At 40.5% G+C, this 25677-nt stretch overlaps 1 protein-coding gene across 1 annotated transcript in view; it reads left to right on the forward strand.

Moving 5' to 3' along the window:
* The window catches only part of hhip (hedgehog interacting protein), a 206521-nt gene that overhangs the window by 122905 nt on the left and 57939 nt on the right, over positions 1–25677 (forward strand). Inside the window, exons 10-11 of the mRNA XM_028802729.2 lie at positions 3911–4041; positions 23367–23448. Of these exons, the coding sequence (XP_028658562.2) occupies positions 3911–4041; positions 23367–23448 (213 nt within the window). The remainder of the gene's footprint in view (positions 1–3910; positions 4042–23366; positions 23449–25677) is intronic.

Below are 25677 nucleotides of genomic sequence, written 5' to 3' on the forward strand. Positions count from 1 at the left end.
ATCATTATTATTATTATTATGCACGCAACATCTGGGAATCCACTCCTTGATTTTGCAAGACTTTAAGCCAGATACCGGCCATCCATTTTGTCTTCCTTTTCTGCTCCACTACTACCTCCAGCGGGTCCAGGGGGCATCCCATATCTGAAGCAGCTTTCTTAATCAGCATGGGGAACCTCTTGAAGAGATGTTACCAGCCCAGCACACCAAAGCATAGAAAATCGCATTGGCCATCGCAGGCCAGGTCAGGTTAGGTTGGGGAGCATGCACTGGTATGGCGCATTCACGTACCCATCACACAACAAAATAGCTCAGGATCCCGCTTGGCAACCCCCATCAGGCAGAGTTGTAGAAAATGCGGACATTTGTCATAGAATATGATGTCACTATCTGTATAGCTTAACATGCATTATAGGAAAACTAATGGAAGGAATTATTAAGGATAAGATTGAGCAACACCTGGCAAGGACCGGACAGTCAGCATGAGGTCAGAGGAGGGAGGTCGTGTTTTACTAACAGGCTAAAATTCTATGTGGAGGCAACTAAAGGATACGACCAGAGTGGAGCAGATGATGTTATCTATCTGGACTTTCAGATAAGGTGCCACATGAGAGGGTGGGCATCAAATTAAAAGAAGTGGCAGTTCAGGGTTTGGGGTGTAGGTGGGTGCAGAAGGCTCAGACACAGGAAGCAGAGGGTAATGCAGTGAGGAACAGGTGTCAAACTCCAGGCCTGGGGGGTCGCAGTGCCTGCAGGTTTTCATTCTAACCCTTTTTCATAATAAGTGACCAGTTTTCACTGCTAATTAACTTCTTTTCTTTAGCCCTGTTTTAAGGATTCAGTCCCCTGAATTGATTCTCTTCTTCATTAAATGACAGCCAAACAGAAATTCGACGTGAAACGAGTCGACAGATTATCAGTTAAACTGGGGATTCAAACTCCAACCAATTTCACTCCAACCAGTTTCTCAATGAGATGCTGATTCTTGCTGTTAATTAAACCCGTCATTTAATTCCATGGCTTGTTGCTGCTCTCATTCTGCCACAGCAGACATTTCCAAAACTGTTGATTTGTCTGTTTTACTGAGACCTTCACCCGTCTTTATTTTCAGCTATTGTGGGATGGGCACAGGTGAGCTGGTCATGTGGCTGCTTGTTTTGTGTCTCCTTATTGTTTGGCTGCTAATTAAGGACAAAGAAACAACTAAGGGGTCTGAGCCACGTCAATTAAAACAAAGGCAAAAGAACTGATCACTGATTAAGGAGATGGTTAGAATGAAAACCTGCAGCCACTGCGGCCCTCCAGGACCGGACTTCAACACCCCTGATGTAAGGAAGCTAATCAGAATTGGCTGATGTTTGAGAGGGGTGTCCAGCAGGGGCCAGTGCTGGGGCCACCGCTGCTATTTTTAATATCTATAAATGATTTAGATAGGAATATAAGTAACAAGCTGGTGAAGTTTGCAGATGATACCAAGATAGGCGGATTAGCAGATAATTTGTAATCCGTTTTATCATCACAGAAGGACTTGGACAGCAGACAGGCTTGGGCAAATTTGTGGCAGATGAAATTTAATGTCAGTAAATGTAAAGAATTACACACAGGAAGTAAAAATGTGAGGTTTGAGTACACAATGGGCGGTCTGTAAAATCAAGAGTCCACCTTATGAGAAGGACTTAGGAGTCGTAGTGGACTTGACACTATCAACTGCCAGACAAGCCATCAAGAAAGCTAACAGAATGTCAGGTTATATAGCGCCTTGATGTGTGGAGTACAAGTCACAGAAGGTTCTGCTCAAGCTTTATAACACACTGGTGAGGCCTCATCTTGAGTCCTGGGTGCAGTTTGTGTCTCCAGGGTACAAAAAGGACATAACAGCACTAGAAAAGGTCCAGAGAAGAGCAACTCGGCTGTCTCCACGGCTTGGATGGCATAAAGGCTTGGGTGAATTTGTGGCAGATGAAGTTTAAAGTCAGTAAATGTAAAGAATTACATGTAGAAAGTAAAAATGTGAGGTTCACATACACAATGGGCAGTCGGAAAATTGAAGGATTTAGGAGTCATAGTGGACTCTAAGTTATCGACTTCCAGACAGTGTTCAGAAGCCATTAAGAAGGCTAACAGAATGTCAGGTTATATAGCGCCTTGATGTGTGGAGTACAAGTCACAGGAGGTTCTGCTCAAGCTTTATAACACACTGGTGAGGCCTCATCTGGAGTTCTCTGTGCAGCTTTGGTCTACAAAAAGGACATAACTGCACTGGAGAAAGTCCAGAGAGGAGAGACGAGGCTGATTCAGGACTAGAGGGGATGAGTTATGAGGAAAGAGTAAAAGAGCTGAGCCTTTAGAGTTTAAGCAAAGAAGAAATAATGTAATTAAATGTAAAGTATTACACATAGGAAGTAAAAATGTGAGGTGTGAATACACAATGGGTGGACTGAAAATCACAAGTCCACCTTACGAGAAGGATTTAGGAGTCGTAGTGGACTCAACTACCAGACAGTGTTCAGAATCCATTAAGAAGGCTAACAGAATGTCAGGTTATATAGCGCCTTGATGTGTGGAGTACAAGTCACAGGAGGTTCTGCTCAAGCTTTATAACACACTGGTGAGGCCTCATCTGGAGTTCTCTGTGCAGTTTTGGTCTCCAAAAAGGACATAACTGCACAAGAGAAGGTCCGGAGAAGAGCAACTCGTCTGATTCAGGGCTACAGGGGATGAGTGATGAGGAAAAATTAAAAGAGCTGAGCCTTTACAGATGATGAAGAGGAGACCTTACTGAAGGGTTTAACATTGTGAAGGGAATCAGTCCAGTGGATCAAGACGGTGACTTGAAAATGAGTTCATCAAGAACACGGGGGCACAGTTAAAAACTTGTTAAGGGTAAATTTCGCACAAACATTAGTAAGTTTTTCTTTACACACAGAACGATAGTCACTTGGAATAAGCGACCAAGTAGTGTGGTGGACAGTAAGACTTTAGGGACTTTCAAAACTCGACTTGATGTTTTTTTGGACAGGACTGGCAAGCTTTGTTGGGCTGAATGGCCTCTTCTCGTCCAGATTGTTGTAATGTTCTATCTCCCTAACAGAGGAGATGTTGAGCTGATATGGCGCGTTGCCACACCCACCGCACGCCAAGCCGCCCAGATTGGGACCCGAGTGCAGTGGGTGACGCCACCCGCAACCACACTGGAACACTGTGAGATGTTTTTGATGGTGGCTCAAATGTCAATCCTGCCACCAAGTTGTATACTGTATAGAAATCCTGCACCCACTGTGGCCCTCCAGGACCGGAGTTCGACACCCCTGATGTAAGGAAGCTAATCAGAATTGGCTGATGTTGAGAGGGGTGTCCAGCAGGGGGCAGTGCTGGGGCCACCGCTGCTATTTTTAATACCTATAAATGATTTAGATAGGAATATAAGTAACAAGCTGGTGAAGTTTGCAGATGATACCAAGATAGGCGGATTAGCAGATAATTTGGAATCCGTTATATCATCACAGAAGGACTTGGACAGCAGACTGTATAGAGCTTGCCGGGCTGGCTGCAGATTAACGCCATACCCAGGACAGAGCGATTGCAGGTTAAGGGTCTTGCTCAAGGGTCCAGTTCCTCCCTAAGACACAGTGAATATATGTCACGTTTCGTGTTTCTTGATAGACTTTGTCGAATAACTCAACATATCTGAAGATCTCAAGAGACTACCTGGCAGTCTGTATCAGTGCTGGAATGAAACTGTCGTGCTCTTGCCCCTAGAAGTAAAGAGGAAGGCTACCAGAACTCTGCATTAAAGCTTCGGGCAATTCGAGTTCCCCAGCCGGTTGTGGCAGCAACAAAAAAAAATAAGGAATCAGTATGTCTGCCACGTATTAGCTTACCAAATGTAACACCTTCTCTGTTTCCACAGCCATTTCCGAGCCCTGCACAAGTCATCGTCTGGAAAGCACTTTCAAGAAAAGACTCTGTGCTTTGGGAGCAGTGGGTCATGTAGGAGTTCACTCACTGGCCACATGCTGGGATTTGGAGAAGATGAATTAGGTAAGGTATAGCGAAAATGTGATGTATATCCGAATTCAATAGCAGTTTGTACAGTATGTAAGCTAATTCACTGGAAAGGTGATCATGCCGACTACGCTATTAAGCTAGTTTAAATATACGAGAGGGTACCCAGAAATAACTGAAATCTATACCTACTGCGCAATCGAGACTTAGTTGCGAATTTTGCTGCTAGGTGTAGCATACTACTGGTATTCTGTGCCAGTCTGCACAGTGGCGTGGCTCTGTATTGTTCATACACCATTCCTTGTCATTTTTTCTTGGTGCTTATTAAACGTTTTTTTGTGGTGGGTGATCGTAAAGAACAGCGAGTCAAGTCTGAGTTAAATTTCATTTTCTCTGGCACGCAATCAGGACTTTCTCCCCAGCCTTTGAGCAGTTGTTCAAAGCTGTTCCTCCGGCTAGGACGTTGGATATCTCTGGTCCACGGTCCTTGAGGCTGATCCTCCAATTAGCTGTGAACCCCCCCAGTCTCACTGAGATGGCACAGGTGGTGAACCAGCTGAGGGTAGGGAAATGCTTTAGGGATTTGTGGTATCCGGGGTGAACTTCTCCAGGCTGGTGGTAAGGCTGTCCTCCTGGCATTGCAAGCAATCTTTGCTTCCATTTGGGAGACTGGCATCATCCCAACTGCCTGGAAAACGGGACTTGTCGTCCCTGTCTGGATTGGGAAGGGTGATCATCTGGATTACAGCAACTACAGGGGGATAACGCTGCTCTCGGAGCTGGGTAAGGTCCTCACTAGGGTCGTCATCAATAGGATCCGTGATCATGTGCTCACCTACCAGCGACCGGAGCAGTCTGGTTTTACGCCTAAGAAGTCCACCATTGACCACATCCTGGCACTGAGGGTTCTCATGGAGTGCAAACGCAAATATCGGCAGAGTTTTTTGCAGCCTTTGTTGATTTTCGTAAAGAATTCGACTCAGTTGATCGAGCTGCCCTGTGGGACATCCTGAGGGTTCGTGGAATCTCCTCGTGGTTGCTGGATATCATGGCTGGCTTGTACACTGGTACTGTAAGTGCTGTGCAGAGTGGAGGCAGAACCTCTGCATTTTTCCCAGTTGATTCTGGGGTCCGTCAGCGGTGTGTTCTGCTCCTACTCTGTTCAATGCTTGTATGGACTGGGTGTTGGGCAAGGTCGTGGGGTCCAGCAGCTGTGGGCCATCTGTTGGTGAAGAAAGATTCACGGATCTTGACTTTGCTGACAATGCTGTGATCTTCGCGGAGTCCATGGAGGCTCTGATTGGGGCTCTTGAGAGACTGAGCGAGGAGTCCAAGTGTCTGGGCTTGCGAGTGTCCTGGATAAAAACCAAAGAGCCAGGCCTTTAATGACCTCTTGGGCACGGCCATCAGCAGTGTGTCTGTCTGCACAGAGAGTGTCGACCTCGTCATTGAGAGGTTTACTTACCTCAGCAGTGACATTCATGTGACTCTGGTGACTCTTCCTATGAAGTCAGTAGACAGATTGGAAGAGCATGGGAGGTCATGAGGTCACTCGTAAGGGGTGTGTGGCACTCCCGATATCTCAACAGAAGGACGAAGGTCCAAGTCTTTAGAGTCCTGCCTTGCTATATGGTTGTGAGACATGGACGCTATCCAGTGACCTGAGATGAAGACTGGACTCCTTCATGGGTTTTTCTTCAGAGGGTCCTTGGGTCCCACTGGAGTGACTTTGTGTTGCTCTTGGAGTCCCGGATGAGGCACATGACCTGCATTGTGAGGGAGTGTCAGTTACGGCACTACGGCCATGTGGCACGTTTCCCAGAGGCTGATTGTTGGGGACCTGAGTGGCTGGACCAGGCCAAGGGGTCACCCACGTAACACCTGGCTGCGGCAGATAGAGGGTCATTTCCGGAGGGTGGGACTGGACCGCGTGTCTGCCTGGTGGGTTAACAACCGGGGTCCTGAGCTGTTTTGTCGTGTGGTGAGTGTGGCGACACGCTGTAGCAGTGCACGCTCCCCGACTTGACTTGACTTGGCATCATGCCATCCATATATATATATCTTTATTTATTAGTGTTACAGTTTACAGTCTAAACCCTCGAGTGTCCAGCAATTTTTTTCAATATAAGGATTCGGTCTTCTGTTTTTTTTTGTTTTTTTTTGTGTTAATACAATTAAGCACACGAATAAGTGCATCAATTATGCCTAACCTTAAAACATTTCCCCTAAAAGGAACCTAAAATGAAGTAACTATAGCTTTCACTGTTGTCATTTCTACATGCTGTGACTGAAATTTGTTCAAATATACTTAAGTGAAATTCTACAATGTGCACTTACATCACATCTGAATTTGTAATTGATTGTAATTGATTTGTAATTGAATGTAATTGATTTGTAATTGATTGATTTTGGAAGTCAAGAAAAAATGTGTTCTTGTCCCAAACATTTTGGTGGGCACTGAGGCACTGAAGATCATGCCGACTACACAAATAATGCCTTACATATCTATCTTCCTATCTGTTACTTATATAGCACCTTACACTATCTATCTATTTATCTATCTATTACATATCTATCTGTCTATTTATTACTTATATAGCACCTTACTTTTCTTTCTATCTATCTATTGCTTATGTAGCACCTTACACTATCTGTCTATCTTTTACTTTTCTATCTACCTCTCTATCTGTCTCTCTCTTTATTATGTATATAGTGCCTTACATATCTATCTACCTATTACTTAGACAAATTGATATGTAAGGTGCTATATATCTATCAATTACATATGTAGTGCCTTACACATCTATCTATTATGCATATAGCACCTTACATATCTATCTGTCTGTCTATCTGTCTATTACTTAAATAGTGCCTTACATACTCTATCTATCTATCTATCTATTACATATATAGCACCTTATATATCTATCTGTTACGTAAATAATGCCTTACATATCTATTTTCCTATCTGTTACATATATAGCACCTTACACTACCTATCTATTTATCTATCTATTACATATCTATGTCTATTTATTACATATATAGCACCTTACATATCTATCTGTCTATTTATTACTTATATAGCACCCTACTTTTAATTGGTCTTCAAATGACATTTCCCCTCATTTTGAAACGCGAAACCCACATGTAGACCCGCGTTTTACTTAAAGCTTCCTCTTTAAAAGCAGTTTCTCTACAGTTTCAAAAGCAGTTTTCCAAAAAGGAAAACAAAATTGAACGCAGACTCACCGTCCGCTTTATGATCACCCATCAAAAAAAATCACAGAACACGTTTAATAAGCACCAAGAAAAACCGACACGGAATGGCGTACAAACAATACAGAGCATTGCCACTTGGCAGACTGGCACAGAAGTAGATAGATAGATAGATAGATAGATAGATAGATAGATAGATAGATAGATAGATAGATAGATAGATAGATAGATAGATAGATGTGAAAGGCACTATATGATAGATAGATAGATAGATAGATAGATAGATAGATAGATAGATAGATAGATAGATAGATGTGAAAGGCACTATATGATAGATAGATAGATAGATAGATAGATAGATAGATAGATAGATAGATAGATAGATGTGAAAGGCACTATATGATAGATAGATAGATAGATAGATAGATAGATAGATAGATAGATAGATAGATAGATAGATAGATAGATAGATAGATAGATAGATAGATAGATAGATAGATAGATAGATAGATAGCCACTGCAGCCCTCCACAACAACAACAATAACATTTATTTCTATAGCACATTTTCATGCAAAAAGTAGCTCAAATTGCTTTACATATTAAGAAAAATAAAAGACAAAATAAGAAATTAAAATAAGACAACATTAGTTAACATAGAAAAAGAGTAAGGTCAAGATGGCCAGGGGGGGACAGAAAAAACAAAAAAAAACTCCAGATGGCTGGAGAAAAAAAATAAAATCCCAGTCCCCTCTGGGTATTCTACCTAACATAAATGAAATAGTCCTCTTTGTATTTAGGGTTCTCACAGAGTCACTTGACGCTGATGGTCATACAGACTTCTGGCTTTTAATCCATACATCATTGTTGGAACATCACGGTGCTTTGAGTAGATGGTGGTGGCACAAGCCACCACCAAAAGGACACCAGAAAAGGAAACAGAAGAGAGAGTAGGGGGTTAGTACAGATTTTAGAGCCACCATGAATAGTTATTATAATGAATTGGATATGCAGAGTATCAGGATTTAAATTACAGTGAAGTTATGAGAAGGCCATGTTACAGTAATGTGTTTTCAGCAGTTTTTTAAAGTGCTCCACTGTATTAGCCTGGCGAATTCCTACTGGCAGGCTATTCCAGATTTTAGGTGCATAACAGCAGAAGGCCGCCTCACCACTTCTTTTAAGTTTTGCTCTTGGAATTCCAAGGAGACACTCAGTTGAGGATCTGAGGTTACGATTTGGAATATAAGGTGTCAGACATTCCGATATATAAGATGGGGCGAGATTATTTAAGGCTTTATAAACCATAAGCAGAATTTTAAAGTCAATCCTGAATGACACAGGTAACAAGTGTAGTGACATCAAAACTGGAGAGATGTGCTCGGATTTTCTTTTCCTGGTTAGGATTCTAGCAGCTGCATTCTGCACTTGTTGCAAACGATTGATGTCTTTTTTGGGTGGTCCTGAGAGGAGTGCGTTACAGTAATCTAGTCGACTGAAAACAAACGCGTGAACTAATTTCTCAGCATCTTTCAATGATACAAGAGGTCTAACTTTTGCTATGTTTCTTAAGTGAAAAAATGCTGTCCTAGTGATCTGATGAATATGCGATTTAAAATTCAGATTACAGTCAACAGTTACCCCTAAGCTTTTTACCTCCGTCTTGACTTTTAATCCTAATGCATCCAGTTTATTTCTAATATCCTCATTGTATCCATTATTGCCAATCACTAAGATTTCAGTTTTCTCTTTATTTAACTTGAGAAAATTACTATTCATCCATTCTGAAATACAAGTTAGACATTGTGTTAGTGAATCAAGAGAATCGGGGTCATCAGGTGCTATTGATAAATACAGCTGTGTGTCATCAGCAGAGCTGTGGTAGCTCACATTGTGCCCTGAGATAATCTGACATAATGGAAGCATGGAGATTGAGAAGAGCAGCGGACCCAGGATAGAGCCTTGTGGACCACCATATAGGATATCATGTGTCCTTGAGTTGCAATCACCACAACTAACAAAGAATTTCCTCCCTGCCAGGTAGGATTCAAACCAATTTAAGACACTGCCAGAGAGGCCCACCCATTGACTAAGGCAATTTCTCAGAATATTATGATCAATGCAGCACTCAGATCTAAGAGGATGAGAACAGATAAATGGCCTCTGTCTGCATTTACCCGCAAGTCATTTACTACTTTAACGAGTGCAGTTTCTGTGCTGTGATTTGTTCTAAAACCGGACTGAAATTTATCAAGAATAGCAGGTTTATTGAGGTGCTCATTTAACTGCATAATGACTGCCTTCTCTAGAATTTTACTTAAGAAAGGCAGGTTAAAGATGGGTCTAAAATTTTCAAGAGCAGAGGGGTCGAGATTATTTTTCTTAAGTAGGGGTTTAACTACGGCAGACTTAAGACAGTCTGGGAAGACCCCCGTATCTAATGACAAATTTACTATGTCAAGAACATTATCAATTAGCACGCCCGATACTTCTTTGAAAAAAATTTGTTGGTATTGGGTCAAGGACACAGGTGGAGGGTTTCATTTGAGAAATTATTTTATGTAAATCAGGTAAATCTATCCTAGTGAAAGAGTTCAATTTGTTAATAACGGCATACTGGGGTTTAGGAGGATCCTTAGTGTTGGGGAGATATACTATGTTATTTCTAATATTAATTTTTTGATTGAAAAATACAGCAATAGCCTCACAGGTTTTACTGGAAGTACTTAGGAGGCATTCCTTTGAGTTACCTGAGTTTAGCAGACGATCAATCGTCGAGAATAACTGGAGTCGGACTGGAATTGGAGACCCCCTGGTTTAGAGAGGGTCAGTATTGTCACCGTGTACAGTGAAATTCTTAACTGCACGTCATCATCAACATGCAACATGTCACCACGCTCCGGTGTAATGTTTAGTCAGTAGACCTCCCTACCTGAAATAAGACCCTCGCCTAGGAGTTACAATTACATTCTATGGCGGAGGAGCCCTGGCTGTGGAAGTGACATGTCACACACCGCCGACTGCCTCCATGTTCTCAATTTCTGTTACATTTGCATGAACATCAAGTTCATTATTGTTTACATATTCCGTGAGTCCAACTTGTGTTTTTTGGTCTGTGGCATTGGGTGAGTTTTTAAATTAATAATCTCACCCCTTGAGGTGCCGTGTGTGAGTGTGCTTTGCTGCGGGCAAGGATGGGGGTGCCTGGCCGATCACGAAGTACAAGCGTCAGTCAGGGGCCTCATTAGCACCTCGGAGGGAGAGGCAGGGTCTCACACCCGCACCCACATTAGGAGAGGCAGTATAAAAGGAGCCTGCACGGGACAGAGGAGGTCAGGGCGGATAAAAAAGACAAATGAAAGAATAGGAAAAATGGAGACGGAGATTAGAAGATAAGAGAAAAGGAAGGAGCCGGTGGGTGAAGGAACGAGTGAAATCGAGAGAAGGCAGACAGCTGGGACCAAGACCCTTGAGGGCTGAAGGAGACCACTCCAGCTGAGCAATCAGGGAGCCGCAGTGACGTCTGCGCAAGGCCGGGAGAAAGGTAGTGAGGACTGCAAGGCTATCAGAAGGCTCGGTGAGGCATCCTGTGGGGGGCCGTGGACCGCAGGGACGGGAGTTGGAGGCTCGGCGTGGTGCCACAGACAACTGTAAAGGGCCCAAGTCTTGGAGCACGGCGGTTTGGTGAGGTGTCCTGCCGGGAGCTTTGGGCCCGCAGAGCCGTCTTAAGAGCATCGTAGGAAAAGTAGTGCGCTGGGCCCCCTGTTTTGATAGCAGAACAAACATACAAAGGCGTCAGAAACATCATGGGCCCCCTATACTCCTAGGACCCCCAGCTAGTGGCCATTGTGAACTTATGTTAAGACTTACTCAAGGAGCCGTCAGTTCAAAGAGTTTTCTGCTGTTGTTTCACTTCAGAGTGTACCGCTGCAGTATGAAAATGGTGGCGTGACATCCGTTTACTTTTGCCAGTTTAGTGCCCGAGGTCACTCCGGCTATACAGCTGCCCGGTGCTTCTTAAACTTGACCCAGTTTTGCTTTTCTTAGCGTCTTTGAGGCCCTTTCCATGGCGACCGTCAGATTTTGCTCCCTTTGAGAATCGCCACTGACAGTCCTAGCAGACCACCGTCAACTGCATAAACTGCCCACTGTGACCCATCACAAGACCCTTTGCCATTGAATACAGCAATCGCGACCCTGTGCAAACCAAACAGCAGCAGCCCTTTCAAGAAACTATCCACTAGGCGACCACCGCTGTCATCTTGAAGTGTCATCATCTGAGGCCTTCTATAATTTGTGAATGGACCCCCTTTTTTTTTCAGCTGACTAATGCGTTACGTCACTTCTAATGCACTGGCTAAGTAATAATCTTTTTCAGCTGAGGCATGTTCTGGTTAACTTTAAAGTTAATGTCTGTAATTTAATTTGAAAGCGGACTCAGAGTCTCTCTTGTGACCGTCCATCCACTCATTTTCTGCATAGCCTGACGTAGTTCAAGGACACAGGAACTGGAGAAAAAGGGAAAAAAAAAGCCTGGCAGCTTCATGCAGGACTTACTGACACACAAGCCCAGGACAGTCACACATAGGATCACATCTTTGGGGTTTGAGAGACCCCCTTTGGGTGCAGAGAAAACATACAAACTCGACAGAGACAGTGGCTGGGCCAGGATTTGATCCTTTGGATTTTGGAGATGTGCTAACCACTGCACCGCCAGGCCACCTCGTACTGAAATCACAAATAGCAACTGAAGAGGCTTTCATTCCAAGTTGTGTAGAAAGAAATCCCTGAACTTAGGAGCTGCTGATGTCATTTATTAAACACAACAAGCACAGAGCTGACAAAGAATGGCAATCAGATAGCAACCAGCAAGACAGAAACGCAGGGCCGGGTGATTGGTGCGGTGGCCGATTCTGAGCCTGGCATCACCATCTGCTGCCCGGGCTGAACAGAAACGCACACACACAATCACACGCACCCACACACACACATAATCGCAATCACCCGCACACATGCACACACACCCACGCAATCACAAGTACACACGCAAACACACACCCACCCATACACGATCACAATTACACACACACACACACTCAGATCCACACAATCACAAATACATACGTAAACAGATACAATCACATGCATACACACACATCACACACACACAAATCACAAACAAACACGCGAACAGACACAATCACATGCACATACACGTAAACACACGCATGCACCCTCGCAACCACAAACACACATGCAAACAGACACAATCACACACACCCACACACACACAATCACACACACACAATCACCCACACACATGCACACACACCCACGCAAACACACACCCACCCATACACAATCACAATTACGCACACATACAAACACACACACGCACTCACATCCACACAATCACAAATACATACGTAAACAGACACAATCACAAACACACACACACGCAAACACAAACACACAATCGCAATCACACGCACACCTGCACACAATCACACACGCACACAATCACACACACAAACACAATTGCAATCACACACACCTGCACACAATCACACACACACTCACACACACAATCACACACACACTCACACACCCACCCATTCCCGCTCAGAGCAGGCATGTCTTAATCTGGGCTGTGGCGCTGCCCCCGTTTTTTGCTGGCATTCATTCCATCCAATTTTCTCAGCTTTAGACCTGGCACTCTTCATGTCTGCAGGCTCTTAATAACTGAATAATTACCTTAATTAAAGCAATAATTTGCTTGAATAAAATGTTCAAATTGTTTTTAATTACGCTCACAACTGAAATAGCAACTATAAAATCTCCAGCTTGACTGCCAGCCAGAAAGCAATCGATGACGTCGCCCCGTACAGCTGGCAGCCATGAGAAAACGCAGCTGGGAACGGCTGGGGCGGCATGGCACTGCAGAGCATTCACAAAGAAAGCAGAAACTTGAAAACGCTGGTGGACGCTTTAATCGCCACACCTATAGGAGCTTGCTGGACATGCCAGTCCAAAGCCATGGGCATTAGTATGGCATTGGTCCCCACCCTTTGTGGCTGTAGCGGCCCCCTCTGGACTGAGAGACACACACAGAGACAACGAGCCACGTCACTCAGATTTGTTTCTACATCTCATTCTCTGTGTGAGTCTCTCATTGCCACGGGTGCCAGTCGGGCAAAACCCATGGAAGTTCACTACCGAGACTGCCAGTCACGAGTTTTAGATCACCTCAGTTTTTCCTCAGATTTAATGCAATGAATGACCTGAAATGGTGAAAAGGTAAGCAGTAGACCGTTGGTTAGCAAAAGCTGAAAAGAAAAAGGAAATCTCCGAATATTACAAACGGGCCTTCATCAGGGATCAGCTGATAGGTGACAACCTGCAGATGTTCAGCAGCCATTAACTCTTTCAGGGCGCATGTGCACTTTTGTCAAAGTTCAGGGGTAGAGGACGGTAATCGTCTGTAAATTGCCACAAAACCTGCCGTTATGTGTTAGTCCGACTCTCTTTGCTAGAAGGAAAGTTAACTTCATTGACTTGACCTCGATGTGTGAGTAGCAAAGAGCGAACGACGTGTAAAATGGCATCGACATCCGGCGAGAGGCCGAAGCAAAAGCACAAAGCAAAATACAGAGATTGGCGGATCATGGCTGACTTGGAGTTGTTGGAGATGGAGATCGAAAAAGTGAACTACCAGCACTGATTGGTCCCCACGTTTGTGTAGCTGATAATAATAATAATTCTTTATTTATTTGTCACATACATAGATGCAGGACAACAAGCAGTGAAATGCATCGGGCGGGACCCTCCTCACTGTCCTGTTTCAATACTACGTGAGCAGGGCCACGGGGGACTGCTTGTTATAAATATCTATACAAAATTTGAGTCATCCATCCATCCATTATCCAACCTGCAATATCCTAACTACAGGGTCACGGGGGTCTGCTGGAGCCAATCCCAGCCAGCACAGGGCGCAAGGCAGGAAACAAACCCCGGATGTTTTCACAATTCCTATACTGTGTATACGAGAAAGTAAAAAATCCAAGTGTCAACGAGACCAGTGGTGTCCTACACCAGCGAGTGGCCCCCAGACTTAAGAAATTCCCCATAATAGGAAATATTCAGTCTTTAAACAGTGTCCCCAAGGCAGGACCCTTGGACCCCAACAGGGTTGCAGGCAAACCTGCAGGTGACCCAACTAGGCCCCTATCAGAGGAGCGCTGCCACCTTTCGCTTTGGGGGATGTACTGCTCATAAAATCCCTTCGTTGATCCATAATTAGTTCCTCCTGAGTGGGATAGAAATTGGTGATCCTGTCATTGGTGTCCTTGAAATTGGTGATCCGGGTAGAGAGGTGTCCTCAATCCCAGTCCAGTCCATCTGCTCCCACACTTACAGTATATGTGATGTCACGGCTATAGAGAGTCACAAAGCCCAGAATAAATATTGGGGTGCCAGCTGGGACAACCCCATTTAATAAAAGAAAAAAAAAGTTATTATTAGGAGCCAACAAAAAGAAATTCAGCCTGTAGTTTGCCACAAAATAAATACACTAATAACAATATTACTTTAGGTAGCACAGGAGCTCCGCCCACCAGGGTGAAAATGAGATGTGTCTCTCTGGACACGCCCCCTTTAATCTAGTCCTAACCAGGAGGGGCGGGCCTTCTCCGGGCTTTGTGGGCGGAGTTGATTGTTGGCCTCAGGGTTTTTCTCAGTACTGCGGATGCAAGAAAAAGAAAGCACAGTTAGTGTCAGCGCCTCCTGTAGGTCCAGGGTGGTATTGCTGACCACATTTAAGATGATCCCCAGATGCACATTCGTTACAGCCTGGCTCATGTTTGCTCATGTCATTTATCGAGCTCCCTTCTAATCTGTGGCTGGCATTTCTTTGTCCCTTTACTAGTAATGTGGACATAATAGATGGAAGCAAAACTAATCTAAAGTAGTTTATTTATTTATTATTACGATTTTCACTGCGTTGTGTTTCACGTGTCTGTTACATTGGTATAGCATTTGGCACCACTGGTCCTTATCTGGTGACAAGTCAGTTGTGGACATTTTTCTCTTCATTGTGTACTGACTCTTGCACATTTGTAAAGATATAAAGTGCTAACAGCAATTTACTCAACCAAACAACATTTGCACATATAAATATAGTGCCTTGTGAAAGTCTTCATCCCCCTCTCCCCATTTGTCCTGTTTTGTGGCATTACAATCTGGAATTTAAATGGAATTTATGTAATGGACTTAACAATGTAGTTGAAGTGAAATGAAAGTAAAATACTTTGTGCATATATAAAAAAGCAAGTAAAAATTGAAAAATTGTGAGTGCTTATGTATTCATCCCCTTTTGCTATGAGACCCCTCAATAGCAAAAGAAGATCTGGTCCAACCTTATCACGTGATTAGTCGATTAGAGTCCACCTGTGGGCAATCTAAGTGTCACCTGATCTGTCACATGATGTCACTTCTGAAAGGCCCCTGCCTCTCCAACACCATTAAGCAAGCAACATGGAGACCAAGGAGCTCCCCAAACAGGTCAGAGACCAAGTTACGGAGAAGAAAATGTCCCAAACTTTGAAGATCCCACAGAGTTCCATTAAATCCATGATAACAAAATGGAAAGAATACGGTACCACTATAAACCTGATGAGAGAAGGCCGCCCACCAAAACTCCCAGACAGGCCAAGGTGGCCATTCACCAGAGATACAACAAAGAGAACAAGGAGAACACTGAAGGAGCTGCAAGGATCCACCACGGACCACTTTAAGCTGTAAACTCCACAGAGTGGGGCTTTATGGGGAAAAAAAAACATCGCTTAAAGAAAAAGATCAGAAAACACGCCTGGAGTTTGCCCAACAACATTGGGTGGACTGCCCAAACACAAAGGTCCTCTGGTCAGATGAGACTAAAATTGAACTTTTTGGATAACACGGGACACACCATCATCCCGAGAGCACCACTCCCTCAGAGGCTTCATGTACAGGTCATAAGATTATGATAATTTATTTAACATTATTAAAATTAAGATTAATTTAAGGTCATTAAGATTACTTAAAATTAGAATTAACACTATTAATAATATTAAGATCATTAATATTAATATTATTTATTTAGATTATTAAGATTAACATTAATATTATTATCAACTATATTATTAATATTAAGATTATTCAGCAATTTAGGATTATCATTAAGATTATTAAAGTTAAGATTAATTTAATATTTAAAATTATTAAGATTAATACTATTAATATTAAATTAAAATTATTAAGAATAACGTTAAAATTAAGATTATCAACTATATTTTTAAGATTTTTCAATAATTTAAGATTATTATTAAGATTGAGATAATTTGTTTAACATTATTAAAATTAAGATTAATTTAAGGTTATTAAGATTACTTAAAATTAAGATTAACACTATTAATAATACTGTATTAACATCATTAACATTAATATCATTTATTTAGATTACTAAGATTAACATTAAGATTATTATTATTAACTATATTATTGATATTAAGATTATTCAGTAATTTAAGATTATCATTAAGATTAAGATAATTTAAGATTATTAAAATTAAGATTAATTTAAGATTATTTAAAATTATTAAAATTAACACTATTAATATTAAATTAAGATTATTGAGAATAACATTAAAATTAAGATTAACACTATTAATATTAACATTATTTATTTAGATTATTAAGATTAACATTAAGATTATTATTATCAACTATATTATTAATATTAAGATTATTCAGCAATTTAAGATTATCATTAAGATTATTAAAGTTAAGATTAATTTAATATTATTTAAAATTATTAAGATTAACACTATTAATATTAAATTAAAATTATTAAGAATAGGTTAAAATTAAGATTAACTACTATATTATTAAGATTATTATTAAGATTAATATAATTTATTTAACATTATTAAAATTAAGATTAATTTAAGGTTATTAAGACTACTTAAAATTAAGATTAACACTATTAATAATATTAACATCATTAATATTATTATTTATTTAAATTATTAAGATTAACATTAAGGTTATTATTATCAACTATATTATTAATATTAAGATAATTCAAGATTATTAAAGTTAAAATTAAGATTATTTAAAATTATTAAGATTAACACTATTAATATTAAATTTAGATTATTAAGAATAATGTTAAAATTTAAATTATCAACTCGATTATTAAGATTTTTCAATAATTTAAGATTATTATTAAGATTAAGATAATTTATTTAACATTATTAAAATTAAGATTAATTTAAGGTTATTAAGACTACTTAAAATTAAGATTAACACTATTAATATTAACATTATTTAGATTATTAAGATTAACATTAAGATTATTATTATCAACTATATTATTAATATTAAGATTATTCAGCAATTTAAGATTATCATTAAGATTATTAAAGTTAAGATTAATTTAATATTATTTAAAATTATTAAGATTAACATTATTAATATTAAATTAAAAATTATTAAGAATAAGGTTAAGATTATTAAGATTAACATTAAGATTATTAAGATTATCAAGTAGAGTATTGAGATTAAGATTATTTAACATCTGGATTAAGATTATTCACATGCCAGAACGAGATGGTGACAGTCATTTGGCTGACGTGGCACCGGTGGGCCTGGGCTGTGACGCGGATGGCTGCCCCAAAGGTGTCTCTTCATCACAAGGCGTCTGACTCGTCCCAACTGTCAAGACATTCCGCCGCCCACCAAGCACAAACAGCCACCATCTCCCAAGTGTGTTGAGTGTGACAAGAGTGGACAGCACAAGGACAGGCGTTATATTCACGGCACGTGTGTGTCTCGGCCTGCACACTGTGTGGCGTCACCCTTCAAGGACGCTCATTCAAATGGACGCCGCTGAAAATGAAGTGATTAACACTTTCTTTACATCTTTGACCGAGTTACTGTTGCTTTTTAATACATTTGTTCATTTTTTACCAGCTTTGTTTGAGTCCATTAATTGTCATAGACTGATACTGCAGTGTTCAGGTAATAAATAATCCAGCAGTCAGTGTGCTCGGTGGTCTCCCAGGTGCAGGTGCTTGACCCCATATTTTTAAAAACATAAAATACCCCAAAAATCAGAGTAATTTCTACTGTATGACATCATTGAGTGGCAAAAGACTGTTAATTCTCAAATTTTCCTTTTTACAGTATTTTTTTTATTTGTTTTGGTGTTTTTTATAGTGCGTAATTTTTGTGTTTATTTTTTGAACAGTTTTTTTTTTGTAATTCTACGTGAACTGCCATATAAAACTAAATGTACCGATGTAAACTTAATATGATGTCCTTTAAATAAAGGGGATGTCTTTGTATTTTATTCTAACGGACAAAATCTTTTAAATAACAAAGACAACGTGAATACTCTTTTTCTACAGGAATGTTAATAGTGCTGTCCAGCAGGGGTCGCCGCTCTTTTTAATATTCAGTTATGATAGAATATAAATTTCAATTCAATACTCTTTTTATACAAGAAGATATTAGTGATTTGGGATAACGTGAACAGGCTGTGAAATCTGCTTTTTTTTCTGTAAAAATCCGTTTTGTTTTTTACTTTCTCGTATACGAAGTGTAGGGAAAGTATTGGAATCGTCCAAAAATCTGACCTCGAGATTTTAATGAATCTCGACATTTTAGACCCCTCTGAATCCAATTTACTTTCTCGGACTTTCTCGTAGGGAAAGTATTGTAATCATCCAAAAATGATTTCGACATTTTGATGAATCTAGATGTTTTAGACCTCCAAGAGTATGAAAATACCATTTTTACTTTCTTGTATACAAAGTATAGGGAAAGTATTGTAATCGTCCGAAAATTCGACCTTGAAATTTTGATGAATCTCAACGTTTTAGACCTCCCTGAGTCCGATTTACTTTCTCGTAGGGAAAGTATTGGAATTGTGCAAAAATTCGATGTTGAGATTTTGATGAATCTCGATGTTTTAGACCTCCCTGAGTCTGAAAATACCATTTTTACATTCTCATATACGAAGTACAGGGAAAGTACAGTGGACCCTTGACTTATGAACTCAATTCGTTCGCGAGGGCTGGTTGTAACTCAAGTTGGTTGTAAGTCAGGACTATTTTTCCCATAAGAAATAATGGAAATACCCTTAATGCATTCCGAACCTACCACAGCAACACTTACTTAACCTTACTTAACCTTTTCATAATAAAAAAGGGTTGTATAATGTGCATAATTTACGAAAACACCAATAATTTTTCTAATGTACTAACCAAAAAGTTATAAAAAGTGCCTACCAGAAACAACAATTTCGTACTGTACTCACCATTTAAGAGATTGTTCACATGAACGCCACTCTTATATTTCCGCACAATTTCCTTCTTCGTTTTGATTGTGATCGCTTTCTTTACCTTCGTTGCATTCTCTTCCTTCCTTAGCTTCTTTTCTAGCTTTTTTTGGGGCCATTTTGATAGCAATTATCGAAATAAATGATATAAATCACTGCACTGACCGAAATTACGTCCACAAACACATGTATCTGGGCTCCGACTGACGCTTATAAACGCTCTCGGCTGTTTGTTTACAATCACACAAGCGGATACACGTGACCGCATTCGGGTCGAAATGCAAGATGTTGGTCGTAAATCAAAATAAAAACTTTGGTTGTAAACCAAGTTGTTTGCATGTCAGGCCGGTCGTATATCAAAGGTCGACTGTATTGTAATCATCCCAAAATATCAACCTTGAAATTTTGAAGAATCTCGACATTTTAGACCTCCCTGAGTCCGATTTACTTTCTCGTAGGGCAGTGGTTCTCAAACTGTGGGGCAGGCCCCCCTAGGGGGGCACGAAGTAACAAAAAGGGGGGCATGAAGATGTGAAAAAAAGAAAACAAGAATTGTAAATATGAAAAATCCATCTATTGAAACCAAAACAAATGAACTTAAACTACATTCTGATAGTAGAAAAATAAATATAGAGTTAGATAAATGTCGATAAAAGTTAAGTAGGTATAATAAAATATGCATCTATGATATACAGTATCATTAATTAAAAAAGAACAAATTGGTATTAGTGGGCTCCTTTCAAAAAAACGTTAGGGGGGTGCGATTAAAACTGTTATGAAAGCTCGGGTCGCAAATACTTAAAGGTTGAGAAACGCTGACGTATGGAAAGTATTGTAATCGTCGAAAAATTCGATTTTGAGATTTTGATGAAATGTCAACATTTTAGACCTTCCTGAGTCCGAAAATATAATTTTTGGAATTATTTCTGTGTGTGTGTGTAAATACGATAACTTGTGTACACTTTCACTTCAGTCAACCAAATTTTGCAATCAAGTATGTGGTACACAACGTAGATTTCTATCAACTTTTGGGCCATTTCCCTTAACCGGAAGTGGTACTTTACCTGACATGTTTCCCCAAAAATATTAAAAAATTTTATGGTAAACCACCACATTCTAAGCATTTTATGTTGCTTTGCATTTTTTCGAACAGTGACCATTTTTTGAGGTAATCGCAATTTTCCGTTTGACATTCAAATGGTAACATGTACGTATTTGCAATCATTTTTGCTTTACGTGAACAAAATTTTGTGTCCAAGTGTTACGTTACACACGTTACTAAAGTCTCTTGCAACTTTTGACCCTCTTCCGCTTACTGAAAGTGGTAATTTACCTGAATTGTTTGCCAAAATAAAATTATCATGGCAAATTTTGTATTCGTGCAGCTGCAGAGTCTGATTTATTCAGCTTTACTTTTATAATAATTGTTCAATTTATTATGAATTTGATTTGATTTGTCGTTGATGGTTCTTTAATGTCCATAATAACAAATCTAATCCTTGTCTTGTGGTTTACTCATCTATCATGATAGATAGATAGATAGATAGATAGATAGATAGATAGATAGATAGATAGATAGATAGATAGATAGATAGATAGATAGATAGAATTTAATTTAGTATAGTAGGCAAGATGGATAGATAGATAGATAGATAGATAGATAGATAGATAGATAGATAGATAGATAGATAGATAGATAGATAGATAGATAGATAGATAGATAGATAGATAGATAGATAGATAGAATTTAATTTAGTATAGTAGGCAGGATAGATAGATAGATAGAATTTAATTTAGTATAGTAGGCAGGATAGATAAATAGATATGACATATCCATCCCCATATCTGAGCATATAAGAAAGTCGTGGGGGGAGACCACTCTCGATTTTTGTTTTTTTTTTTTGTTAACGAGGTGCCCCCCCCAAGTGATGTCACTCGTTGTTGTTTTTGGGTTTTTCCTTTCCGCTCTCACAAAGTTTCCTTCCTCAGCTGTTGTTGTTTTCCTTGGCCCACACGCTCCATGTGTGACGTTCGGGGGCTTCTTCCTTTTTCAGAACATTCCAGATTGTTGCACCGGCTGTCCCCGTTGTTCCTGCAATGGCTGGAGTTGATTTTTTACTTTGTTTCTAAACGTTCCACATCTCATTGGTCATCATGTTGGCTTATCCTTTTTAACGAGATACCCAGATAAGACCAAATAATATTTACAGTATCGATGAGTGCTTAAGGAGGTTAGCGAGTACAGATAGAGACCCATGACGCAGATTTTTAAGAAGTCACTGCGCACTGGGGAGCTTCTGAAGAACTGGAAAATGGCAAATATCATCCCGATATACGAAAAGGGTGACCAGGCAGATCAGAGCAACTAGAGGCCAGTAAGCTTAACATGCATCACTGGAAAATTAATGGAAGGAATTATTAAGGACAAGATGGGGCAACATCTGGGCTGGCACCCTGGCCCGGGGTTTGTTTCCTGCCTTGCGCCCTGTGTTGGCTGGGATTGGCTCCAGCAGACCCCTGTGACCCTGTAGTTCGGATATAGTGGGTTGGAGGATGGATGGATGGAGCAACATCTGGCAAGGACAGGACAATCAGCATGGGCTTAGAAGAGGGAGGTCGTGTTTTACTAGCAGGCTGGAATTCTATGAGGAGCCAACAAAAGGAATACGACCAGAGTAGAGCAGATGAGATGATTTATCTGGACTTTAACCTATAAGGTGCCACATGAGAGGGTGGGCATCAAACTAAAACAAGTGGCAGTTCAGGGTGTGGTATGTTGGTGGGTGCAGAATTGGCTCAGACACAGGAAGCTGAGGGTGATGGTGTGAGGAACCTCATCAGAATTGGGTGATGTTAAGAGTGGTGACCAGCAGGGGGCAGTGCTGGGGCTTCTGCTATTATTAATATCTAGAAAGTATTTGGAAAGGAATATAAGTAACAAGCTGGTGAAGTTTGCAGATGATACCAAGATGGGAGGATTAGCAGATAATTGACAATCCATTGGATCATCACAGTGGGACTTGGACAGCAGACCGGCTTGGCCAGATCTTTTTTTTTTGTATTGATTCTAAAAAATGGCCAAGGGATCGCCCACATAACACCTGGCTGCGGCAGATAGAGGGTCATTTCCGGAGGGTGGGACTGGACTGCGTGTCTGCTTGGGGGGGGGTTGCAAACCGGGATCCTGAGTTGTTTCGCCGTGTAGTTGGTGCAGCAACGCCCTGTACCAGTGCAGGCTCCTCAACTTGACTTGACTTGATCTTAAATGTGTCTGTTTACGCACTCACATTGTTTGTCAGATGTCTTTGTTTAGCTATTGGATCTCCGGAACAATGGCGTCTGTTTTTTGTACTTTCCTGCTGCAAAAAAAAAATGTCCCCCTGAGATAATAAAGTCTGTCTAACCCTAAACCTAATCTTCTGTTTAACGGGACTGGATGTCAATATCAGGAAGTTAAAGTTGACATTCTGGGCTCTCGTCTCGTCTCAGACTCCGATGTCTTCAGTCCACAGCAGACACAAACCAATCGACCTCGCCACTCCAGCACTTTTATTTGTGACTGTATGTGTTAAAATGCAAGTCGGCATCGACGCTCTTTTTCTCGGGTCTGTTTTTGTTTTCTTCTTCTCCTTGGTTTCCTCCTATTTTTCCTGTACAGATGCATAAAGTGTTCAGTCATAACCTTAAATGTTAAAAGATATCTTTAAAACTCTTAAAACGTAAACTAATCAATGCTGCTCTCTTTTTTGTTTTTTCTTCACACAGGTGAAGTGTACATTTTGGCCAGCAGTAAAAGCATGACGCAGTCTCACAGCGGGAAGCTCTACAAACTGGTCGACCCCAAGAGGTACAAGTTGTCTTCTGTGCAGCGTGTGGGTTTTAAAGCAAAGTCGCGTGTTTGCTCGAGTGTTGTGAGACGTGAAATGCAATCTGGCGATCTGCTCTTCTTACACTTGTGTTTCATTAGCCATACAGTAGAAAGGAGAACGTTGGCAATTACCAGAGAGGAAGGACGTCAGAAATTGGGCTGAATTTGTGTTCTGTACGGTCAAAACATGCATTTTTTAGTACCGTGGTGGCACAGGGGTTAGGAGCTGCGGCCTCACAGTCCAAACTTCAAACCTTAGCCTGGATACTAGCTGGGTGGGGGTGACAGGTTCTGACCTGGTCTTTATCTGGATGCATGTGTTTACTCCCACATCTTAAATTAGTATAGTAGTGTAGTAGGCAGGATAGACAGATAGATAGATAGATCTGAAAGGCACTATATAATAGATAGATAGATAGATAGATAGATCTGAAAGGCACTATATAATAGATAGATAGATAGATAGATAGATAGATAGATAGATAGATAGATAGATAGATAGATAGATAGATAGATAGATAGATAGATCTGAAAGGCACTATATAATAGATAGATAGATAGATAGAATTTAATTTAGTATAGTAGGCAGGATAGATAGATAGATAGATAGATAGATAGATAGATAGATAGATAGATAGATAGATAGATAGATAGATCTGAAAGGCACTATATAATAGATAGATAGATAGATAGATAGATAGATAGATAGATAGATAGATAGATAGATAGATAGATAGATAGATAGATAGATAGATCTGAAAGGCACGATAGATAGATAGATAGATCTGAAAGGCACTATATAATAGATAGATAGATAGAATTTAATTTAGTATAGTAGGCAGGATGGATAGATAGATAGATAGATAGATAGATAGATAGATAGATAGATAGATAGATAGATAGATAGATAGATAGATAGAATTTAATTTTAGTATAGTAGGCAGGATAGATAAATAGATATGAAAGGCACTGTATAATAGATATATGTGAAAGGCACAATATCTATATACATAACATCGAATGACTGTCGGTCTGTCTATCTGCATGTTTCTATACAATCCTACACCATTTGACCAATCTGGACCATAGTTGCTCTCTAGGACCACACAAACAAGATAGACTACTTTGAATTTTTGACCCTGGGGGTCCCACTGATTTTTTTTTCTGTGCACTACAGTTTGCACACCAATGCCACCTGCTGGCTCAGAGTAAGTAGTACAATCTTACACCCCTTGACCGATTTGTACCAAATTTTGCATAGTTGCTCTCAAGAACCAGATGAACAAAATAGACTACTCCGGAACACAAATGTTGACACGGAGGGTCCAAATTTTGTTTTTTTTATTTATTATTTTTTATTATTATTATTTCTGTGTGCTAAAGTTTTCACACTAATGCCACCTGCTGGCTCAGATCGAGTATTGCAGTCTTACACCTTTTCACTGATCTGAACCAGTTTTAATCCCCCCTCATAGCTCATACTTCTCAATCCTGAATCAGTCCAGTGTAATAATGAGAAAAACACATAAAAAATTGGGACACCGTAGTCAGGTCAGGTTGAGGGCCATGCACTGGTACAGCGTGTTATCGCATGCACCTCACAATGAAACAGCTCAGGATCTTGGTTGGCATCCCCCCAGGCAGACACACACTCCAGTCCCCCCACCCTCCGGAAATGACCCTCTATCTGCCAACAGCCAGGTGTTATGTGGGCGACCCCTTGGCCTGGTCCAGCCACTTAGGTCCTCAACAACAAGGGTCCTGTGAGCCGGCTCACCCTTGGGTAATGGTGCCACATGGCCGTAGTGCCGTAACTGACGCTCCCTCACAGTGCAGGTCATGTGCCTCATTCGTGACTCCATGAGCAACACAAAGTCAAACCAGCGGGTACCTGAGGAGTCTTGGAAGAGACACAATACTGAAGGAGTCCAGTCTTCATCTCAGGTCACTGGATAGTGTCCATGTCTCACAACCATATAGCAAGACAGGAAGCACCAGGATTCTAAAAGACTTGGACCTTCATCATATAACTACGATCCCCGTTATAAATAGCAGTTCAAAAAGCAACATAAAAATTAGGTTTTTAGTCTTTGCAGAGGTGCGTCAGTCCTCAGCTGCCTCCAGGATGGCGGCAGAGCAGATTTTAAGTCAGATAGAATAGGAAGAGGAGGGTTCCGGTGATCAGGATCCCAAAGTGACATCATTAGG

Source organism: Erpetoichthys calabaricus, chromosome 5 (assembly GCF_900747795.2).
Source record: "Erpetoichthys calabaricus chromosome 5, fErpCal1.3, whole genome shotgun sequence".
In the NCBI taxonomy this organism is placed as follows: Eukaryota; Metazoa; Chordata; class Cladistia; order Polypteriformes; family Polypteridae; genus Erpetoichthys; species Erpetoichthys calabaricus.